Raw genomic sequence first — 25291 nt, forward strand, 5'->3', positions numbered from 1 at the left:
ACTCCAAATTATTTTGTCTAGAGAAATTATAAACATAAGCGCGTACAGCCAAAATCTTAATGCAAAGTATCGAAAAAAAATTCCCGTAAGAATAGATGCTTTGAAATAGCCGCATACACAGTGATCTATCCCTGAAGGGGGGGGGGGGGATTTTATATAGCCGAATTATTAACACAAAAAAACACAAGCACATCTTGAGAAAAATACGAAGAAAACCTAGAATTAGAAGAACACCCAAAAGCCGTGTTTTCTCACATTACTGTTTTTTTCTGAGAGCCGATTGTGATTGTTAGTTCAATTTATCCAATTAATGTCTATTATTTTAAAATAAATCAACTGTTTGCCGTTTACTCTAGCGCTCCAACTAAAAGCACTTAAGAATCCAAAATTTATTTCAAAATTTGTAAATATGACACGAGACAGTACAGAAAAAAGCTAAAAACATTGCACCGAGTAAAAAAGGAGGAAAAAAAGTGTTTAAAGTGCTAAACTCTGTCAAGGACAAAATATATATTACATAATTTACAAGGAATGTTCTTTACAGAGAAGATTCGGATAAATTCCAACTATATATACTTACAATTTAACACAATTCCCAAAGTTAACGTAAAATACAAATAGACATTGTACTATGGAACACATAGGCCCCAAATTCAAGAGAGGGCTATGAGACCAGAGATACCCCCAAAGTTATCCAGATGGAAGTTGGGCTCCTTCACAGACAAAACTTGAAAAAATTTCAACAATTTCCACAAAAACTCACTTTTAATAAATTGAAGGGTCTAATAAAAACGAAAATGGTAAGCTACAGGTCCTCAACTACAACTTAATCCTTGCGTCTCCTATAAAAATATCCCGATAGAAAATAAATCTTAGGATTCAGAACTGGTTCAATTGTCATAGGAAGTGTACCCTTCTAAACATACCACCAGGACAAAAATAAAACTGGATTTTACGGATTAAAAAAAAGAGGCACGTTATAATATTCGACAAAGTTGCAAATAGAAACCATTGTGTTAAGTCTATATAAGGCTCTAGATTTTACATTTTCTAGTAGATCACTATAGAAAAGGGTAAACTTGGATTCTGTATTCTATTTAAGGAGGAAAAACCATTTTCAAAGAGCTCAACGTTTGTGAAATCACACAAAAATAGATGGGATTGGAGCTTTGATAACATTCTTTATTTAAACTTAAAAATTTAGCTATAATCATTTGAAAATGCTAAGCCGTCAAAATTAAAACTGATTCCCTAAAAATGATTAATCGTGATCAAAGACAATTTTAAGTTGCGAGGCTATACCGAAAATGACAATCAATCAGGTTTTGAAGAAAAATAATATAACGAGGGAGGGGAGCAATTAAAAAAAAAAACAGAAGCAAAAACAGACAAACTATATGGAAACTATAGCAAAGTATTGCGAAAGCCATCAAAAACCTTGAAACATACCTTGCTACTGTTATAAACTCTAAAGTTGCTTAGATACCTTATGCTATTACTATACTGCCTCTTAGGTCCAGGCACATCTCAGCAACTTCATTTCTTATGTTATTCATTTAATTTATTATTTTATTAAGCTGTTGGATTGGAAAGCATTTACTTCTGGCCAAAAATTATGTAAGTATGAAACCCTTGAAAAATTACGATTCGCTTTATACGTTTAAGAGGGCTACATAGGTTGCAGTCTACAAAATAAAATACGCCAAATAGAGTAAAAATCATGACAATAAAAAAAAAAAAATTACAAAAGTAAAAGCATGCATAAGTCACTATCAATGACACATTACAACATAATAGATTCATTTGATATAACTACCAATTATTATTGAAAAAAAAAACAAAAAAAAATCACTTCACAGATGTACACCAGCAAAAGTGTCGTGACTATCTTTAAAATGCCGGTTTTATGCAACACAATTCTATACTCTATGTAACACTAGGACAACTATCGCAAACAAAACTATGGGGAAAGTGAAGTCCACAAACAAAGACTGTAGGAAAAGTGAAGATTGGAGAAAATACACTTGTTCAAACCTTTTCGAATCCAAATCTTTAGATAAAGCTAGTCGGAATTATTTAGCATTTTACTTATTATTACCACGGAGCATTAGAGAGCTAAAATGAAACGAAATGTATTCACTGTCATTTCTAAATAAGAACAGCATAAATGACTTATATAATCAAACAATGCAGTAAATTGATATTTCCTTCCATTTTTGCTTTACAGATTTTGGTCGGTAAAATTAGGTCAAATATTTTGCGACCGATTGATAGCTCAACCAAAGGTAAAAAATCAATAGACAGAGTCTCCCGTAAGGTCGAGGTGTTTTATATTCTTCTTTGGAAAGCTACTCTTAGGCCTTGAGAGAAGATGAAAAAAAAAGCTAAAAGCATTTGTAATTTATAAATGGCTAGGTGAATAAAAACCACTGAAACATTTATCTAGTTTCAACGACTTGTGTCACTACCAATTTTCGGGCTGCTCGTAGCACCTCCATAAAAGAGGAGTTACGAATCGCTCAATGGAATTTATTGTCGTCTTCCCAGAGCTAATGGATGCTCTGACATAAATGAATGAATAGCTCGTGTATTTTACAGGAATACGTAGTGACTTTTGGGACATCGTAGAGTTGATTTAATTCTTTTTTTGATTTTTTTAGTACTTTTTAGGCCGTATAAAATTCTATGCCAGCACCAAAGATTCATAGCTGAATAACTAATACGTCCTTCTTTTATTACAGGCACTTGAATATGTTTCAAGAACGAGTGATATTTGTGTTAAATAGCACTTTGTGAACCAAGAGTGATTGAAGTACACTACCTTCAGCAGAAATGGGCCCATGGGGCTGGTAGACTGCATCTTTCATGATACTGTCTGAGAGAAGAAAAAACAGCAAAATCAAAGTCAAATCAAATTCTATTGGAAAATCTTCCTTGTCGAACTCGTAAATCTTACTACCCTTCTGATTAAATGGAAAACATATTGATTAGTTCTAGAGCACAAAGATTATTAGCGATCTTTCATATTTTCTCTTTCTGTGTGAATGTCCTTCTTTAGAGCGTTAAGGTCCATTCCCTAAGAGCCACAACAATATAAGAAGAGAATATTTCACCGCTAATCATGAAAGAACCGTGAACTCTAATAACAGTAGAGTAGGATCCAATACTACCACAAATGTGCAATCAAATCGCACAAATTATTCATCAAAAGCGAAACAAATTAAAGCTATTTAAAAGCAAAGCTCTGGATGGCAAGAATCCAACTTTTTACACTGAACTATCTAGGGAGCAGTCAGTTATGAAGGACTCATCAAGGCATTGCGTAGGTGGGGGCATATCTGCACTTTCCATAAACTGAATTATGCGGTCCATTGCTTTCAATCCTTTCATCGAGTTACCAGGCTGTAGAGGAAGAAAAAAGGAAAAGTTAAAAGAACATTCAAATATTGGAGCTCGTGCCAATTTTACTAGACAACAAATTAACTTAAACTAGGCATCCTTACCACGGATGTTGCACTCTGTATGAAAAAATCCAAATCAATGTTTTATGCTAGCACACTGGTTGTTCAAAAAAAAAACTAAAGCTGCGTTCACATACATGTCTTGCTAGACCTTCATTCATAGTGAAGTGTTTCGTCAGCAATTTGTGTCCAGATAGCACTTACTTGAAAATTCATTGCTTGGTTGAGACAAGTTACAGTCAGGCATCCACTTCTGCAGCCAAGAACTCTGCGTCTAGGGTTTACAATCGAAATAATTTAAAACACTATAATATAAAAAAAATGAACGCAACTCTTAAAATTAAAATAAAAATTGAAAAAGATACGAAATAAAAAACATACGAAATAAAAAAGATACGAAAATAAAACATCGTTAAACACCAATGTCACCTCCTTAAAGCCGACATTACATTTGACAGAATATTATCATTGACATGAATGTGCGAGGGAACCTTGGAAAGAAAAGCGATATAAAACATATGTACCTGTCATTTGAAGCGATTATGGCCCCGAAGTATCTCTAAAACCCCCTTTTTACTCATGCAGTTCATTTAATAAATCGCCCAAAATTAAGCAAATTCGGAGCTCATGTTTTTCAGATATTACTAAAGGCAATTTGATCGGTATAAGCTAAGAACTTACAAAATGTGTTTAGTTTTCTAATATTGGAATTTTGTACTAAAAAGGTATACAGAAGTCAACTATGATCTCTCCAGTAGCATTAAACAAAACCATCTAATTCCCTTCTTTTTTTGCAGAAAAACTCAGACACTGATATATTCTTACCTTAATTTTTTAGTGGAGCAATTGATTCATACAGACTTCCTCTAAAATAAAAATATGGTAACAATGTGAATCTGAAACTTCAGTCTCGAAATTCTAAAAATCCACAGTGGGAATATTTTTGAAAAGCAAAATCATGCGAATTCCCAAAATCTCTGTTAATATTTCTTGCTCACAACGCAAATCGCAAGTTCTTATTTAGCAGAAGAAATTGCTCTGTTGCTTGATCAAATAAAGAAGTGACAGGCAATCTAACACACATCAAAATAAAGTGCACCTTGCGAAATTAATTTTTTCATACGGGAATACGCTCAGCCATAATCTTAAAACGTCTAAAATCCGGCTAATTGGAAACGAGGAGAAACTTCAGTTCTAGAGAAGATAACCAGGTTGATTTCCTCGTTTTAAATGCCGTCGCGCCAAAAAATTCCGATCTCTAGCTCCCATGGAAAAAAGGTATTGTCACATTTTCCGTGGCAATTGTCCGAGCAATAAGAGCCGAAATGGATCCTTACATAGTTGAGGCTCCATATTTAAAAGAGAGTTGGCAAAATGACAACGAGATTGCTTATACGTAACATGCCTTAAAGTCGCACAATAGTAAACTTTCCCATTTTTTGTTTTAATAGGAAACTGAATTCTTGAGAAACATTTTTTAAGCTCAGATTTGAATCCTTCGTTTAAACAAAGTATTGATGACCAAATCCATTTGATTTGCACTTGGTCGTCCCTGGTGAGGAGATTTTGTCTCATTTCCCCATTGCTTCATAACCAATCAGAGGCAACGCTATAGCGTTGCCTATAGTAAAGGCCGTATGGCTCCAATGTTTAATTATTTATTATTATTTTTTTCCCCAGAGGCACTTCATAAGGAAGGGATCGTCGTAAAAACTTCGGAGGGGGCTCATTAGATTGGAAATTGAGAGTTCTCGTGCCCTTTGTAAGGTTTTTATAGAAAGCTTTGTCATAGAAAATTACCCCCCCCCCCTCTGTAGCCCACCTTTTCCCTAGACACATCCAATCAAATTTTGAGATAACCATTTTGTTCAACGTAATTGAAAATTCTGGAAATTAGGTCTTTGAGGATGCCCCCTAGCCGTCAAGGAAACGGTTATAAGTTATGCCCTGGGGGCATATAAAGTTTTTTATAGAAAGCGTTGTCGTAATAACTTCAAAAAGGGCTCATTCGATTGTAAATTTAAATGGCTAGTGTCCCTTTTAATAGTCGAAAGTGATCGGAAGGCAACTAACACCCCTATAGAGCCCACCATTTCCACAAACACGTCCAACCAAAATTTTGAGATAGCCATTTTGTTCATCGTAATTCTGGAAATTATATCTTTGAGCAGGACACTCCCCCACAGTCTTCAGGGCAAGGGTTATAAGTTATGCCTTGGGGGCGTATATGGTTCTTATGGAAGGAATGCTGGTAAAAACTTCAGAGAGGGCTCATTTGATTGGAAATTGAAAGTTCTATTTCACTTTTTAAGCGTCAAAAGGTATCGGAGGGTAACCAGCCCCCCCCCACGCCCTTTTTTCCCAAACGCATCCGATAAAAATTTTGAGATAGCTATTTTGTTAAAAATAGTTCAAAGATAATATAACAAAAACTCCGGTTTTGACACAGCCCCTCAGGGCCCGGAGGTAGGCGTTGTAAATTATGCCCTGGGGGCATATATGGTTCGTATGGAAGGTATGCTTGTATAAACCTCAAAGAGGGCTTATTTGATTGGAAATTGAAATTTCTAGTTCAATTTTTAAGAGTCAAAAGAGATTGGAGGGCACCTAGCCCCCCCTCCTCCACGCTCTTTTTTTCTCAAACCTATCTAAAAAGAACTTTGAGATTGCCATTTTTTTAAATAGTTCAAAAACGATGTATAGAAAACTCCGAGGTCGACACAGCCCCCCAGGGCCCGGGGGCAGGTGTTTTACATTATGCCTTGATGGAATGGATAGTTCTTATAGAAGGGATGCTCGTATAAGCCTCAGGGAGGGCTCATTTGAGAGGAAATTGAAAGTTCAAGTTCAGTTTTTGAGAGTTAAAAGAGATTGGAGGGCAACTAGACCCCCCCCACCCCTCTTTCCCTAAATGCATCCGATAAAAATTTTGAGATAGCCAAGTAAAAATTGTTCAAAAGTCAGATAACAAAAACTCAGGTGTCGAAACAATCCCCAGGGCCTGGGGGCAAGCGTTGCAAGTTATACCCTGGGGCATATATGGTTCTTATGAAAGGGATGCTCATATAAACTTCAGAGAGGGCTCATTTAATTGGAAATTGAATGTTCGAGTTCACTTTTTAATAGTCAAAAAAGATCCGAGGGCAAATAGCCCCCCCCCCCTTCTTTTCCCAAACCCATCTGATGAAAATTTTGAGACTGACATTTTGTTAAAAATAAAAAAACAACAAAGAGAAAAAATTTCAGTGAAAAAAACAAAAAACAAACGAGACTGCGACCAGTGGAGAGAAAAGAAACAAAAAATGCAAACCAACGCAGATATTTCGCCTGTATCCAAACAATGCGTCTTCATCACGAAATAAACACAAGAGGAACAAGATAAAAAACAACTAAGTTAAAACTAAAAGACCAATAAAACCACCACAAAAAAAAAAAAAAAAAAAAAAAAAAAAAAAAAATACCACTGGCGCAAACTTATCCACATAGGGAAAAGATGCAATAATAGAGTTACTTCAGTGAGCACACCAGAGTAAATGAGGGAAAATAAAGAAAACTGGAAATTACTTCAATTATTCTTTTGCGAAATCCTTTTATTCGCTATTATTTAAGCACATCGTTTTGGTCTAGCAGGTAAAATAGTCTCTTGGTGATTATTTAAAATATTAACTCCCTTATTGACTGTTGATTCACTCTTTAGAAGATTATCATAAATTGGGTCAATATTTAAATTATCCGCGGTGTTTTGCATTTTTCGTTTCTTTTCTCTCTACTGGCCGCAGTCTCGCTTGTTGTTTTTTTGTTTTTTTTTCACTGAGATTTTTCTCTTTGTTGTTTTTTTTTTGTTGTCATGGCTGGCCAGTTCGGCTTAAGATCTTTCATTTATTAAAAATAGTTCAAAAATTGGAAAAAAAACTCCAGTGTCAATACAACCCCCCCGGGCCCGGGGGAAGGCATGCTACGACATAAAAGCATGTATTGTTCTTATGCAAGGGATGCTCGTATAAACTTCATAGAGGGCTCATTTGATAGGAAATTGAGAGTTCTAGTTCACTTTTTAAGAGTCAAGAGATTTAAGGGCAACTAGAACGCCCTTTTTTCCCATATGCATCCGATAAAAATTTTGAGATAGCTATTTTGTTAAAAATAGTTCTAAGATCATATAACAAAAGCGCCGGTGTCGACACAGCCTCCCAGGGCCCGGGGGCAGGCGTTGTAAGTTATGCCCTTTTGGCATATATGTTTCTTATGGAAGCAATGCTTGTATAAACTTCAAAGAGGGCTCATTTGATTGGAAATTCAAAGTTCTAGTTCACTTTTTAAGAGTCAAGAGATTTAAGGGCAACTAGAACGCCCTTTTTTCCCAAATACATCCGATAAAAATTTTGATATAGCTAGTTTGTTAAAAATAGTTCTAAGATCATATAACGGAAACTCCGGTGTCGACACAGCCCCCCAGAGCCCGGGGGGTAAGCGTTGTAAGTGTTGTCCTGGGGGCGTATATGGTTCTTATGAAAGGGATTATCGTATAAACTTCAACGGGGGCTCATTTGATTGGGAATTAAAAGTTCTAATTCAGTTTTTAAGAATCAAAAGATATCCGAGGGCAACTAGCCCCCCCCCACACACCCTTATTTTCCCGAGCCCATCCGATAAAATTTTTAAGATAGCCACTTCATTAAAAATAGTTCAAAGGTAAGATAATAAAAGCTCCTGTGTCGACGCAACCCCCCAGGGCCCGGAAACAAGCGTTGTAAGTAATGCTCTTGGAGCATATAGAGTTCCTACGGAAGGGATGCTCGTATAAACTTCGCAGAGGGTTTACTCGATTGGACATTGAAAGTTCTTGTTCACTTTTTAAGAGTAAAAAGGTATTGGAGGGCAACTAGCCTCCCCCCCCGCGATGCCCTAAATGTAGCAGGTAAAAATTTTGAGATAGACATTTCGTTAAAAATAGTTCAAAGTTCAGCTAACAAAAACTCCGGGGTCAACACAGCCCCCCAGGGCCCGGGGGTAGACATTGTAAGTTATGCCCTGGGGTATATATGGTTGTTATGGAAGGGATGTTCGTATAAACTTCATAGAGGGCTCATTTGATATTGGAAATTGAAAGTTATAATTCACTTTTTAAGATTCAAAAGTGATCGTAGGGCAGCTAGCCTCTCCCCACACTCACTTTATTTTTTTTCCAGAGGCACTTCATATAGAAGGGGTCTTTACAGTGAGAGGAGTGATACCCAAATTCTTGTTTTTAGTGATTTTTGTTCGTTTCAAGCTTGATTTGCATATTCAATTTAGGTTTCACTCGTTTTAAGATTTATTTATTCATTTACATAGATAACTATTGTGTGTTTGTTTGCATTGATTGTTTATTTAATTTCTGTTCGTTTTAAGTTTCATTTATACTTCAATAGAAAAATATTTTTTTTTCGTTTTAAGCTTGATTTTAATATTAAATCTAAGCATTTACTCGCTTAGATTACAGTTTAGATACAGCAAGACTCAGGATTGAACCAAATTTATTTTTTAATCACACTGCAATATACAGTTTCATCGAAATAAAGGGGTGCAACTATTCCGTCGTATTAAATGGGCATGGCATAGTTGCCAGTATTAAGCCAATACAATAAGTGTCTTGAACGTGAAATAATTTCCACAAAAAATCTGAAAACTTTTTCTATATTGATCCATCACACTAACCTAAAAGAGTCTCAAGTCAGCTAGTTTTTATCATAGCACTGGCAAAAAGGGACATCATCAATCCTCGCTTGGTCCATATTTATTATTAATTAATAATAAATCAAAAAAGTTTACAGAAAGTTTTCGATTAAAAAACACATTTTTCTTATAAAAGACACCATCAAAATTCCCCTTTAAATTTATTTTGCCTGTCGTACAAATTGTATCATATGCGTGTTGAATTAAAATAAACTTGATGGAAGTGATGAAAAACTTCAGAGCCATAGCTAATTGGAGTAGAGCCAAGACTGATAGTCTCAGAGAGAGGCAAAGCTGGCATAACCCTTTTTCAGAATTGTATAAAAATGATGTCATTTCATTTTTTGTTAGATAGTGTATCATCCATCCTAGAACAAAACTAAGGTATATAGATATGGAGCAAGGGTAATTCAGACTAACGACACTTCTTGACTATTAAGGGCCTTGTTTCGGCCCTGCAGGGCGTAGCTAAAGCTGGGTTCGAACTATGGATCCCGTATTCCATAGTTCGACATCTACAGCGACAACACAGGACACAAGGTACTCTTTTCCTGAGACTACAAGTTGTATCGCGTCAAGCCCCAGATACCATTTTCAGCAGATCATCGCGAAATACATGATGGATTTGCAAGAAGAGAGATGTCAGGCGCTTTAAAATAGATGTTAATAGAACGAGAAGGTACTTACATTTGAAGTAAGGTTTACGAATTTGAAGAATTTTTTTAGAATTGTCAGCAAATTCTGAAAATTTTTGTCTGGCAACATCTCACGTATCACATTCGTATGTTCCTAAAATACAAAGAAAAGTAAAAACAACGAACAAGTTTAATAGCACTGAGCAAAAAATGTCCGAAATAAGTCAAAACAAGTAAAAATACCAAATCGTTTTTTTTTCATCTCGCTTTACATAACAGGAGTTTTATCGTGTTATGTCACGTGCCGTGTATTAAATTTAATCCACGTGATAGGCACCTGCATTAAATTTTATTGTTTGGGTCTGTTCATTAAAGTTAATTTCTATATATTTTTGCTTTTAGTGATATTTATCTCTATTTTAATGATTTCTGGAGGATTGGTTAATTTATTTTCTATCTCATAGCACCAACCTGTAATTAAATAAAAAAAATTACTTCACCTAAAAGTAAGTAGCAACATTAAAACTTAAAACCAATAGAAATTATTCCACATAAGAGGGGGATTAACCCTTCTTCATTCCTCGCTCTTTATGCTAAAGCCTTGAAGTTTTTAAAATATACTTCTCATTCAAATTGAACGGCCCTTGTGTTTCAGGACTAGGATACAAGATTGGGACACAAAATCAAACTTTAGTGTATAGAGCGATGCATGAGGAAGGGACCCCCCCCCCATACCGAATAATTTCCGTCCATATTAAGTTTTGATGTTGCTCCATACCTTCCGTTAAACAGATTTTTTTTTTTTTTCCGTTTTAAAAACCCTTTTAGGAAATCCCCCCCTCCCGATGTAAAATTTACCCTGGAAAATCTCCACTGAAAACTTTCCTTCCCAAGAAAATTTCTCCCCGTGGAGAATCTCCTCCCCCACCGAAAAATTTCCGTATATTTCCCAATAAGAAATGTTATATCTAAACAATACGCAAATTATTCCGGAGGATGTGGGGGACACAAATCATCCCCAGAGGCACAGCTATGGGACCTTTCAACTATGTTGAACCCAATGGCTATATCAAAGCTTTGATCAAATTTCTTCGGGAAAAAGCGGCGTTGGAGGGGTTCTAGTTGCCCTCCAATTTTCCGGTCCCTTAAAAAGATCACTAGAGATTTTAATTTCGATCCGAAATGGCTCCCTCCCGATCTTCTAGGACCATTGGTTCGGTTAGATCACCCCTCCCCTATTAAAGAAAAATGAACGAGGCAGGAGCTTGAAAATCTGGGTTCTCAAACATGTGAATCTCATTGCGCTATTTTCGGCAAGATCACTTGACCTTTGGAGGTGTTTCCCTTTTCGAAGGTTAAATAGTGGCTGTATTTGACCACTAATTACCTGTGGGGTCATTAGTGGCTAAATACAGTATACTATGATATTGGGTACTAATATATGCATGAATTTACGTACATAGGCTTTATTAGAGAGTAAGGTATATTAAGAACTAATAATAATTATTTAAGTTTATTCATTAAAATTTTACAATTATATTTGATCACCTTAAACTGCTTGTAATTTGAAAATATGTACATTCCTCCTGCTTTGGAGGAATGTGCATCCAAAGCGAGAGTATCGTATTATATAGGACCAGCTTAAGTATCAGCTTGATGCGTACCAACTTTAGTATCATATTATATAAGTGAACGTGGCCACATTCAAATTGTACACGGCAACGCCGAGAAAATTTTTAGCAAAAAGCGAAATAACTCTGTTATTTGTAATATACCGAAAAGGTAAGAAATATATGCATAAATGCAGAATCGAATTAACAGCTCATTGTGAGAAGACCCAAAATCCCTCCTTTGAGCCTTTCATTTATTTCTCCTAGCAAAAGTTCAAGTGACGCTCTTTAGTGAAAAGAATGCTCTTTGAGTAGACACAAGCTGGCAAAATAAACAGATGTTAGAGGTCCACATTTTCCTTAAGAAATTTTGAGATATGGCAATTTTTAGATAGTTCGACGCAATTTAAGCGTGTTATAGCTTCTTTTGGAAGCACTGAGCTGACTAACTCCTAAACAGGCATAAGTATAGAAATGAAAAAAGCTGATCAATCTGATGACAGGTTGAAATGTCTTAGTCAATCAGCAATTTTTTGCTAATCAGGAATCCATTCGGAGTTTATTTTTTACTATATGATTGGTAACTAAAACAATAAAACTAGAAGCCTACTAGCACTATCAAGTCTACACATAAACTTGAGTTGAAGAATACTTACAATTGAATTTATCATCAGGTATCCGAGTATAAGCGCTATATAAGCTGCAACCATCGTGTCCTCCATATGCCGACCAGCTTTGTGCAAAACTAAAAAAAAAGGAAAAAAACATGCAATGTAAACAGTCAATCTTAAATTTAGCCATCCAAAATCATGACATATTCAATGCAAAAGAACAATTCTGATGTTTTAAGTTAATAGGTTGCACATAAAACGGAATCAAAGCTTCTGATCTGAAAACAAAAAAATACCAAAGAAGTCTCCAGGGCATATCACAGGCCTCCTCTGATCGATACAATTCGGCTAATAACTACTGTGACTCAATTATCTAGGGAGGATACTGGGTTTGAAATCCTTCAAAAATTTTTGTCCGACCCGTAAAGAAGTAGCACAAATACATTTAAACTAATTTTGTATGCATTTTGTAAAGATTTTTACCCCCCCCCCCAACAAAAAATTCTGGTCAAGCCCTTGCTGTGACTCTATCTCAGAATATTTGAGTCCTGTAGAGATTCAGACAGAAAACTCCCAGTAAAATTCTCAAATACGCAGCATACACGTTGTCCTCAAAAGAAAGAACGGCTACCGACAAAATTATTACAGTGGTAGGTGATGATAAAATCAAATTTTGGCATCATTATTAAAGATACGAGTTATTATCAATTAACCTTATATTTGAAATTAAATTAAAAAAAGAAGTTTTTTCAACCCAAAGTAAGGAGTAATATTAAAACTTAAAAAGAACAGATATTATTAGGTATATAAAGGGGATTGCCCCCTCCTCAACACCTCGCTCTTTACACTAAATTTTTTAGTACTTTTAAAAAAACGTCTTATTGTTATAATTAAAAGTGTTTCAGGAGTCATTATTAAAGAATTGGGACAAAATTAAAAATTTAGTTTGAATTTTAATACTAAAAAAAACGAGTCTCTAAAACCAACCTCTGAGTCCACCATTGTTTATACTGGAAGCTAAATTTTCCTTTTAAATTTTAGATCACAACAAATTATGATTCTTAAAGCGCCTAAGTAAATATATCGCTGCCTAAGTAAAGAACGATATTGGCACAAAGTATTAATTATTTTTTGTTTAGACATACATTTCGTATCGAAATCACAAAAACTTCAAAAAGGGCTCATTGGATTGGAAATTGAAAGGTCTAGTGCCCTTTTTAATGGTCAAAATTGATTAGAGGGCAACTAACGCCCCTCTCACCCCCACCATTTCCCCAAACATAATTAATCGACATTTCGAGATAGAAATTTTGTTCAACATAGTTGACAGATCCGGAAATTATGTCTTTGAGGATGACAACCCCCCACAGCCCTCAGGGTAATGATTGTAAATTATGCCCTGGGAGCATATAAGGTTTTTATAGAAGGTGTTACCGTAGAAACTTCAAAAAGGGCTCATTCGATTGGGAATTGAGAGGGCTAGTGCCCTTTTTAATTATCATATATGATTGAAGAGCAACTAACCCCCCTCCCACACCCACCATTTCCCCAAACACATCCAACCGAAATTCTGAGATATCCATTTAGTCAAACGTAGTTGAAAGGTTTGAAAATTATGTCTTTGAGGATGCCCCCCCCAGAGTCCTCAAGGGCAAAGGTTGTAATTTATGGCCTGGGGGCATATAAGTTTTTTTTATAGAAAGTGTTGTCGTAGAAACTTCAAAAGTGCTTATTGGATTGGAAATTGAGAGGGCTAGTGCGCTTATTAATAATCGCAGGTGATCGAAGGGCGAATGCTTCCCCCCACCTCCCCATGCCCATCATTTCCCCAAACACCGATCAACATTTTGATACAGACATTTTGTTTAACGCAATTGAAAGGCCCGGATATTGTTTTTGAGGATGACATCCCCCCACAACCCTCAGGGCAAGGGTTGTAAGTTATGCCTTTGGGGCATATAAGGTCTTTTATGGAAAGCGTTGTCGTAGAAACTTCAAAAGGGTTAACTCGATTACAAATTGAAAGGGCTAGTGTCCTTTTCAAAAGTCGAAAGTGATTGGAGAGCAACTAACCTCCCTCCCCACCTCTCAAATGCCCACCATTTCCCCGAACACATCCAATAAAAATTTGGGATAGCCATTTTATTAAAAGTAGGCTACTTGAAAGGTCCAGAAATTATGTCTTTGAGGATGGACCCCCCCCCCCACAGTCCTCAAGGGCAAAGGTTGTAATTTATGCCCTGGGGCCATATAAGGTTTTTATAAAAAGTGTTGTCGTAGAAACTTCAAAAAGAGCTCATACAATTGGAAATTGAGAGGGCTAGTGCCCTTATTAATAGTCAAAGGTGATCAGAGGGCGAATGCCCCTCCCCCCGCGCCCACCATTTCCCCAAACACTTCCGATCAACATTTTGATATAGGCATTTTGTTTAACGTAGTTGAAAGTTCTAAAAATTATGTCTTTGAGGATGACATGCTCCTCACAGCCCTCAGGACAAAGGTTGTAAGTTATGCCCTTGGGGCATATAAGGTTCTTCATAGAAAGCGTTGTCGAAGAAACTCCAAAGAGATTCGAAAGGGATAGTGCCCTTTTCAATAGTCGAAAGCAATTGGAGAGCAACTAATCCCCTCCCACGCCCACCATTTCCCCGAACACATCCAATAAAATTTTTGAGATCGTTAATTTGTTAAACGTGGTTGAAAAGTCCAGAAATTGTGTCTTTGAGGATGAACCCCCCCCCCCCCCCACAGTCCTCAATGGCAAAGGATGTAATTTATGCCTTGGGGGCATATAAGGTTTTTATAGAAAGTGTTGTCGTAGAAACTTCAAAAAGGGCTCATATAATTGGAAATTGAGAGGGCTAGTGCCCTTATTAATAGTCGAAGCTGATCAGAGGGGGGATGCCCCCCTCCCCCACGACCATCATTTCTCCAAATACTTGCGATCAATATTTTGATATAGGCATTTTGTTCAACGTAGTTGAAAGGCCTGGAAACTATGTCTTTGGGGATGGCATCTTCCTCCGACAGCTCTCAGGACAAGGATTGTAAATTATGCTCTTGGGGCATATAAGGTTTTAATAGAAAGCGTTTCCGAAGAATTTCAAAAGGGCTCATTCGATGGGAAATTGAAAGGGCTAGTGCTCTTTTCAATAGTCGAAAGTGAGTGGAGAGCAACTAACCCCCCTCCAACGCTCACCATTTTCCCAAACACTTCCAATCAAATAACACATCCCCCCAGTCCTCAGGGCAAGGGTTTTAAGTTATGCCCTGGGGGTATATAAGGTTTTTATAGAAAATGTGGTCATATAACTTTGGGGGGGGGGTGCATTGGATTGTTAATCAGAGGTTCTAGTGTTCTTTTTAAAATTCAAAGTGATTGGAGGGCAGCTACACCCCCCCCCCCCCACACACGTCGTATTGTCCCAAAATGCATCTAATAGAAATTTCGAGATAGCTATTTTATTCAAAACAGTCTAAATATCATATAACAAGGCTTTTGAGGTTGAAACAAACCCCAGAGCCTAAGGGCAATGGTTGTAAGTTATGCCCAGGGTGTTTTTAAGATTTTTATGGAAGAGATGGTTGTATAAACTTTAGAGGAGGGGACCCTTCCGACAATCCCTCTTCACAAAACGAATCTGATTAAAAATTTGAGATAGCAATTTTTCTCAAAATCGTCCAAAGAAATAAAACAATGTCTCTAGGGTTGACGCAACCCCCCAGTGCCCTGGGTTGTAAGTCATGGCCTGGGGTATTATAAGAATTTTATGGAATGGGTGGTCGCATAAACTTCAGATAGGGCTCATTTGATTTTAAATTGTAAGTTAAAGTACCCTTTTAAGAGTCAAAGTGATCTGTGAGTAACCAACTCCCCCCAAGCTCATCATTTCCACAAAGACATCCAATGAAAATTTGGAGATGGAAATTTTGTTCATTATAATTGATGAGTCCGGAAATTATGTCTTTCAGGAAGACACCCCGGCCTCAACGACTCTCAGGGCAAGGGTTGTAAGTTATAACCCGGGATTATATAAGGTTTTTATAGAAAGGGTGGCTGTATGTACTTCGGAGGGGACTCATTGGATTGGTAATCTGAAATTCAAGTACCCTTTTTAAGAGTCAGTGATGAGAACGCATTTACCCCCCCCCCCAAAAAAAAAAAAATAATAAACGTCATTTTTTCCCGAAATACATCGGATAAAAAAATTTGAGACAGTTATTTTATTCAAAATAGTCCAGAGATCATATAACAAGGCTTTTGTGGTTGATACAAACCCCCAGAGTCTAGGGGCGTGGGTACTAAGTTATGCCGCGAGGCATTTGAGGTTTTTAGGGAAGGGATGGTTGTTTAACTTTAGAAGAGCCTCATTAGGTTGGAAATTGGAAATTCTGGTTCCTTTTTAAGGATCAAAAGTGACGGAGGGCATTTAGCCCCCTCCCCCCACCCGACAACCCGTCTTTTCACCGAACACATCTGATTGAATTTATAGGATAGCGATGATGTTAAAAATAGTTCAAAGAACATATAATAATGTCTCTAGGGGATAAAACAACCCCCCAGCGCCCTTGGAATAGGGTTGTAAGTTATACCATGTGGGCATATAAGTTTTTTATGGAATGGGCGGTCGTATAAAATTCAGATGGGTCTTATTTGATTTGAAATTGGAAGTTATACTGCCCTTTTTAAGAAACAAAGGGATTTGAGAGCAACCAGCCCCTCCCCCTCCATGCTCATCATTTCCCTTAACACCTCCAATGAAAATTTCTAGATAACAATTTTGTTCATCGTAGTTGAAGGTTTCAAAAATTATGTCTGTGAGGAGGACAACTTCACTCCCCCCACCCCCTACATCTCTCAGGGAAAGGGTTGTAGGTTATGCACAGGGGACATATACAGTTCTTATAGAAAGGGTTGTCATATATGCTTTGGACGGGACTCGTTCGATTGGTAATCAGAAGTTCTAGTGCCCATTTTAAGAGTGAAAGTGATAAAAGCGCAGCTACCCCCCCCCCCCCCCCACACACACACACAAACATGTAATTTTTTCCGAGATGTATTCAATAAATATTTTTGAGACAGTCCTTTTTTATTCAAAATAGTCCAAAAATCATAAAACAAGGCTTTTGAGGTTGATAGAAACCACCAGAGCCTGAGGGCGAGGGTTGTAGATTATGCACCTGGGGCATTTAAGGTTCTTACGAAAGGGATCGCTGTAAAAACTTTAGAGGTGACTCAATTTGTTGAAATTGGAAGTTCTAGTTCCCTTCTAAGAGCCAATAGTGGTCTAGGTCAAGCAGCCGCCCCCCCCCCCCCCAACTACCCTTCATTTCACCAAATGTATCCGATTGAAATTGGGCGATGGCAATTATGTTTAAAATAGTCCAAAGAACATATAACAATGCCTCCAGGTTCAACACAACTCCCAGAGCCCTGGGGCAAGGGCTTGAAGTTATGCCTTGGAGGCATATAAGGTTCTTATGGAATGGGTGGCCGTATTAAGTTCAGATGTGTCTCATTTGATTTTAAATCGGAAGTTATAGTGCCCTTTTTAAGAGTCAAAGTGATTTAAGAGCCCCCCCCCCACGCCCATCATTTCCTACAACAAACATCCAAGCAAAGTTTTGAGACATCATTTTTTTCAGCATTGTTGGAAGGTTCAGTAATTATGCATAGCAATAGTTATAGTAGCAGTCATAGTAGCATTAGTAGCAGTATGCACAAATCACCCTTTTTTCAACATCCCCTTCAACACACGATACAATTTTCAACTTAATACTATCAACCGGTCTTGAAGCATTGCTGATACGTCCTCTTGACAACCTGTATGGGCATAGTGTGTTTCGGATTATTTCAAGACAGTTACAATATGGTCTAAAATTTTCGCCTAAGGGTTAATAAACCCTTAGGTTTATTAGTATTAGCAGTAGCACCAGTAGTTATAGCAGTAGCAGTAGGAGTACAGTTAATAACAGTAGTCTTAGCTTTAGTAGTAGTAGCAGTAGTAGCAACAACAATAATAGTAGCAGTAGTAGTAGTTGTAGAAGCAGAACCAGTAGTATTATGATGCAAATATTGTCTTTTGGTTATTGCAACATCCCCCACAACAAGCGTTGTATGTTTTAATTTCACACACGAAACTGTTCCTAAGATATTGTTGATATGCCCTTTTGACAACCTGCATTCGGATGGTAGGTTGTCATCCGTACAACAGAAATATTCTCTGAAAATTTTACCTTCATGCCTTCATAGGTTGCAGATTTAATGAATAAAAAAAAAGAATCAAATAATCTACCAAGCATACAACTACCACAAATCAGCATCAATAGATAAATAAAACTCAAAACGAACAGAAATTATAATAAATAGCCGAGTCTCAAAACGACCAGAAATTAACATGAGTAGGGCTCAAAAACCCTATGCTTTCTAAAAGCCAGAATATAATTTGCACTTTACTAAAAAAATCCTTTTAAATGTTTTCACTTTTATAACTTTAAGAAATCAAAAATTAGTTAAGATTTTTATGGAATAAATATCAGCATATGTATACTAAACTGACAATGCACATTCAGTTGATTTTGGGGAAATATTTTCTTACTAATATGTAATTTAAATATGTACTTTATATTTTCATAGTAAAATGGGATACAAAATATTTAATATCCCAGGAAATATTTTCATAGTAGAGTTCATACGCTAAATATGGATCTAAGATCTGACAATACGTTTGACAATACGTCTTTGAGCATAACTAAGGCACCTTTTCTTACGTAGAAGTATCTTAGTGGTATTTCTTTTTATCCTTTGATTTTCTCACTGGGGACATCTATAAATGGTGGTGTGAATTCTAACCACAAGAGCGTATGCTAATTAAAACTATAAGAGGGGATGCCAGTTACAGTGAACTTAATTGCATGTTCTAACAATGTACCAGCATCCATTTCTTTACTGATTGGATATACAAAATTTGACTTTACTTCTTTATTTCTAAATTCCTCTTCTTCTCTAGCAAGTGCAATGCAGTCTATTATTAAAAGAACAAAATTAATTTTATTCTACTATTGAAATAGTAAAACTCGTAAACAAACTTCAGTTTACATCATATCAAAAACAATCGATAAAAACAAAAAAAATGGAACCTGAAAGAAACGCCATACTTGCAATGTCATTTATAAACAGAATTTGAAAATATAAAAATATAATTATAAACTGCTACAAATATCAATATTTTACCCGAAATTTTTATTTCTGCATACGTCATTCATAAACGATAGAATTTTTTTCCTTAAGGTTTTGCTGATACTGACTATTGGAATCAAAATATTGAGATATTTTTAAATGCTCAAATTCCTCGCAAAATATAATATCTCGTTTCTAATGTTAGCGATGAATCTAGCAGCTTCAGAAGTTGAAATCGATGTCCTAACATAAATTTAAGCTGCTGAAAAAAGATTTGAAGGACTTTTGACTATTCAAGATTCGAAATTGTCAGTATTGCAAAATGCTATACACTGCCAAGTGCTGAATTTCTTCCAATCCAATTTCCAAAAAGGGATTGACGGTGGGACTCTCAAGCGTCAAGCTGCAGCATTCTTTGATCTATCAGTGTTGAGAGCCACCAAGCAGTGTCCCTATGAAAATTGTGCTCCCGCTCATTCCAATGTTAAAAGCCGCGCCGCTGATGTCGCTATTGACAAAATACTCAAGAATTCAAAGTTTGCTATAAGCGCAGTGAGCAAATTCCAGTCTATGTCATCATTCAGCCGGCAGAAGTTCCTCTAGTCCCCGCTACCACGTATTCTACCATTGCAGAGGATATACGTATGATTAAGCGCTTGCTGGCTGGTGTAGATGAGAATATGGAATCCTGTGATTTCCCACCATCTGATTCGCGAGCGAATGTGTCGTAGTTCTTGGAAACTTACCACCAGGATGTAACAGCTCACTGAACCGGAAAATCACTCTGGGCACCTTTGCTAAGAAAGCAGCTATTCGTCAAGCTGTCCCTTCCCGAGACAAACTGAGAGTGCACCTACGTATCGCTGAAGCTACCCAGCAATTGTATGATGAAGCAGCCGTATTACTCAAGTCTAGCACTAAGGCAAAGATTATTCCAAATGTATACCTTGGGTTTATCCGAAATTACCGTGCCGATCTAGACACCCAAGTTATTGCTGACTGTAACCCCAGCATTGCTGCCGCAAATCGGATCGGTGAGTACACCACAATCAAACTTGCTTTCAAGAGGAAAAAAGATCTCGAGAAGGCATTGAAAGCCGGCCTGCCTGTCGACTATGAATTCTATCGTGTTCTTGGGTACAACCCAGTACATCGCCGATGCTTCAGGTGTCAGAGTCTTAATCACATTTCTACAAGTTGCGATAAGTCAGAGAAATGCGCGATGTGTAGTGGTGTCCATTCTTGCTCTAAGGATGCGCCTTGTTCGAACAAGGATGCGCATTGCCTCTCAGACAAGAGAGGCAATATGTTGTCAAATAGTGGAGAGTTTCCGGTCTAGTTGTGGTTATATTTACCAAATCGGGGTATATTTTGCCGGAAAGATCTTGGAAAGATTCTCTGCGAGTAGATATAATTTTTTTTGGGAGCATGAATTCCAATTTAATAGAAATTCTCAAGAGGGTATTCCTTTTATGGTCAATTAGGCTTCAACTTAATAAATACTATAATAAATAGACGGGAAAATATCACTGTCCTTCCCTGTGGATAAGTAAGCAAAGAACTCATGAGTAGAATAAAACTTAAAAAAAATCTTTTCAAGCCCAAATTTCAGGTTTTCACAGCATTTCAAAAACAATTACTCCCCCCCCCCACCTCCCTCGCCTTTTGCAGCTAAACTAGAAATTAAATTAATAGAATAAAAGTAAATAGAAATCTTACGCTGTTTCACCATTTCCTCTGGATCTAGTGTGTTCTGGGAATCTTCCCGTGTTATAAGCACTTTCCCATCTAAAATATCATCAGTTTTCCGTTCTTCTTGTTTTGCACTCATCTCACATTCGAAAAATAGCCGAACCAACGCTTGACATGCACTAACTGGGTCTATTAAAAAAAAAGAATCAATAAACAAGACTCGAAATACGTAAACTTATACTAATGGGATTTGTTGCACAATACCAATATAAACTCGCACCAGCATAAGCTACTCAATACCGGAATCTAAGAAAAGAAGGTAGGATCGGAGGGAAGAAGAAGACAATCTCTTGAAAGGCTCCTCTGGATTACATATTTAATGTTTCGCAAATTTTGGATCAATATCAAAGAAAACCAAGGAAAAAATAGGTTTCCGTGATTGTACTCCTAAGGAGCTTCATATTGGTGTATAATAGGTATAATGAACTAGAATTTTGCTGGCTTTTGAATACGTGCTTTTGCTTGGCTTGCTTCTCATTGGGTAGTGCTTTAATGCTTTTTTTATCGCTATTTATTGTTTTAATGCTTGCTTTGTATTGCTTATTTATTTGCTTTTATACCGTTTCCTGTATAGGCTATTGACAATTTCTCTATTGACATGGGTGAGCCTCCTGCTCACCCATTACAGTGTGATGGGGCCCCTGGGGCTGGGACTGGTGGTCGGATTCCCAGTGTCCTGGTGTGGGGAAAGACTGCTGACAATAAAGACAATGGACCTTTACCCAGGGCATGCATAGGATACATAGGAAAGCTACTGTCACAAAATGTATGCAGAGATTTTGGGGTGGTTCGCCCTAATGTAACACTTCGTGGTGTTGTGGAAGTACTGGGCAAGAACAAGGAAATTGCTTCTAAGATTATGCTGCTTAGAGGACTAAAAGTTAATAATACTGAAGTAGTCTTCAAAGAGAGTTCTTGGAAAATTATGGAAGGGAAAATTTTCCTTCCCCGGGCAACTGGGCTAAAAGAGGAGGTCTTAAAAGAAGTAAAGGCTCAATCAAACATAAAAAATGCCAAAATTGCAAATGAAGAGGATATATAAGAGAGGGGTAAAAGACAAGAGTCATATATGATCTTAATCAACTTCAATACTGATGTACCATTCCCAGCAAGAATTGCTGTATGGGGTGTCCAGATATATGTTTATGAATATGTACCAAACCCAGGGCAATGCTACAAATGTTTGAAATTTGGCCATATAGCAGTAAACTGCTGGGGAAAAGAGAGACGCTTGATTTGTGCAGAAGCCGGCAATTCCAGAACATGCCCCTCAAAAGATGAATCAACCCCCCCCCCCCCAAAAAAAAAAAAAATGCAGCAACTGTAATGAGGCTCATACAGCCAATAGCAGAGACTGCAAGCTCTACAAAGAGAGGGTCAATAAATTAAGAGCATCAGTAATTAATGGAAGGAGCTTTAGCCAGGTCACAAGTGGCCAAACAACCGAAGCCACAAGACCTACTGGGTTGGCAAACCCAAAAATACCCTACAATACATTCCCACCTCTAATATGTAACCATGAAGAAGGGATCATTAAGTTGAGAAAATCTGTTGAGAAGTTAACAAAGCTGGTAACCTCCCACTGCTCAATCCTCCTACAACAAAAAGATACAGATGAAACAAACAAAGAACTCATTAGGGACATGGCTGATGAGCTCAGTTCTGATGAAGACCCCTCAGACATTGTCATGAGTACATCAGACGATAAAGAAGGAGTAGGAAATGCCTGTAAGAGGGCAAAACTAGGAAACAAAGGTAAAGGAAAAGAGAAGATGTTGAAAAACAATGATCAAAAGAAAAGAGGAAAAAACACCCATGCAATATGAAAGTCCTACAGCTAAATACACAGGGTTTGGGAAGGACAAAGGTAATTGAGCTCCGTAATCTCATCCTCAGGCTACCACCAGATTTAGTCTTGCTACAAGAAACATTCCTTACTGCAGAAAAATCTAAACCAAAGTTTCGAGGATATACTGCAGAAAGGTGGGACAGGGACCAGGGAACTGGGGGTGGGCTCATAACCTTGGTTAAAGATTGTCTTGCCCATACTGTGCAGCCTAGTGTACCAAGAAGAAATGAAATAGGATCACCACAATCCCATCTGGGATACAGTATCACCTCAGAATCACAAGTCAAATGAACTGACCAACATTATCATTGATCCGGTATTCTTGACATGCTTACTCACCCCCCTGGATCTTGGTACAAGATTTAATAAAACAACTGGAAGAACATCTAAAATTGACTTCACCTTGGCTTCCCCAAACCTATCAACTGACTTCAGCATTAGAATCCCAGACATTTTCTCATCAGATCAATACCCAATGTTAACCACCATTCACATGCTTCAGGAGCATAGGAACGCATACCAAGTACAAGAATTGAAACTATGGAGTTTTAAAGAAGAGATGTGGCCAGCCTGGAGATATGAAGTTGACCAGCAGCTTAACAAAATCCAAGATACAGCTGCCATGACTACAGATGAACTGACAGACACAATCACCAACACCCTAATCAGTGCAGGTCAGAAGGTATTTGCCTTTAAGAAATTTAAGGGAAAAAGCTCAACTCAATCCCTGGATGTAGTTCAACATGCCAAAAAGCCCACACTGAGAAGAAACAAGCTGAGAGCAAGGTCAAGCGGAACCCTAGCACCGAAAACCGTATTAAACTGAATAAAAAGTTAGCAAAATTCCGCCAGACCATAATCCAAGAAATAACTGCAAGCTGGACCTCTCTAATTGAGACAAAGTTCAAAAAGTCAACTTACATTAGAGATATGTGGCGAAATTTCCAAGCATTTGTGGGGAAAAGAAAACAAGGAAGGAACCCCCAGTCCTCCTGAGAAATGGTATCCCAGTTACCTCAACCCAAGAACAATTCAATGTTCTTCTGGACCATTTCACTTAACAAGCACCTGAAAGTGCAAGACATCACCACAAGACCCACTCTACCAAATACAACATACCTTTTGAGCCTTTTACTGCATCAGAAGTTATTCAGCAAACTAAGAGACTCAAATCAGAGGCAATGGGACCTGACTTGATACACAACCAAATGTTAAGGAACCTTAGCCCCAAAACAGTAGAGATCATTACAGCTTTGTTCATCAAGTCTGCAGCAACATCAATAGTCCCAAAGCAGTGGAAGAAGGCCACAGTAATTCCTATATTGAAGACAGGAAAGGATCCAAAACTTCCATCCTCCTACAGACCAATAGCCCTCACATCATGCCTTTGCAAACTTATGGAATACCTTGTTAAGTTAAGAATCCTCCCAGAACTACCAAATTCACTCCAGCATGAACAATTTGGGTTTCTCCCTAATAGAGGATCCACAGATGCACTTCTAAAGGCTAGAACACCAGATAAAATCTGGTTTCAAGCAGGGCAAGGAGACACTAGCAGCCTTCTTGGATATGAGGGCTGCTTTTGATAGGGTTAGTGTGGATAACCTGATGGGAAAGTTACGGTCTTTCCAAATCTGCCTAGAACTGAGGATGTGGATAGAAGATTACTTGAGAAGCCGGGAACTGGAGATCCATATGGGGGAGAGCAAATCTCCATCAAGAACTAAGGCAGATGTGAGAGTACCTCAAGGGGGGTACTAAGCCCACTCCTATTCCTTATTTACTGCAGTGATATTAGTTTTGAAAATATTCAGGGATGCAATCTGTATTTGTATGCTGATGATATTGCAATTGTTGCAACATTAAGAGATAAGCATATCCTGCAAGTTGCTGTCCAGAAGGGTCTTCATTACCTTAGTTTATGGACAACTATCAACAACATAGAATTCTCTCCTGCTAAGTCAGCAGTGCTCCTCTTCACAAGGACAAAGATTCATTCAACGCCAAGGCTCTCAATCAATGGCACCACTGTCTCAGCAGTTGAAAAGTTCTGCTACCTTGGGGTGACTTTTGACACTTCACTCCCATGGACTCACCATATGAATTATTTAATTGGAAACCTCAAGAGCAGAGCCAACTTTGTCAATACTATTTGTTTATCTAAGAGAGGATCCCCTTTCTCTGTTACCACCCAGCTTGTGAGAGCAGTTGTAATAAGCAAGCTGGATTATGGCTGCCTCCTATACCGAGAAACACCTGCCCAACTTCTGAAAAAAACTGGATGCAGCCCTGCATTGTATACTGAGGAAAATTCTTGGATGCCTAAAATCAACCCTCCTACCTGCAATATACTGTGAACTAGGACTGACAACATTAGAAACTAGAATGAAGAAATTAGAAGCACAATATTTTACACGGAAGATGTTGATCCCAAATGACATTATCTACAAAGAACTTAATGAAACATATGATCAGAAC

General features: G+C 37.5%; 1 protein-coding gene across 1 annotated transcript in view; it reads right to left on the bottom strand.

The window, feature by feature from the left end:
- Positions 1–380: 380 nt before the first annotated feature.
- The window catches only part of wapl (cohesin release factor wings apart-like), a 92712-nt gene continuing 67801 nt past the window's right edge, over positions 381–25291 (bottom strand). The window contains exons 11-14 of the mRNA XM_089088398.1: positions 20932–21093; positions 12078–12166; positions 9864–9965; positions 381–3402 (exon numbers count right to left, since the gene is read on the bottom strand). Coding sequence (XP_088944524.1) covers positions 3268–3402; positions 9864–9965; positions 12078–12166; positions 20932–21093 — 488 coding nt within the window. The 3' untranslated portion in view covers positions 381–3267. The remainder of the gene's footprint in view (positions 3403–9863; positions 9966–12077; positions 12167–20931; positions 21094–25291) is intronic.

The sequence above is a fragment of the Artemia sp. Qi Xiang Cuo genome, chromosome 4 (assembly GCF_049724085.1).
Source record: "Artemia sp. Qi Xiang Cuo chromosome 4, ASM4972408v1, whole genome shotgun sequence".
NCBI lineage: Eukaryota > Metazoa > Arthropoda > Branchiopoda > Anostraca > Artemiidae > Artemia > Artemia sp. Qi Xiang Cuo.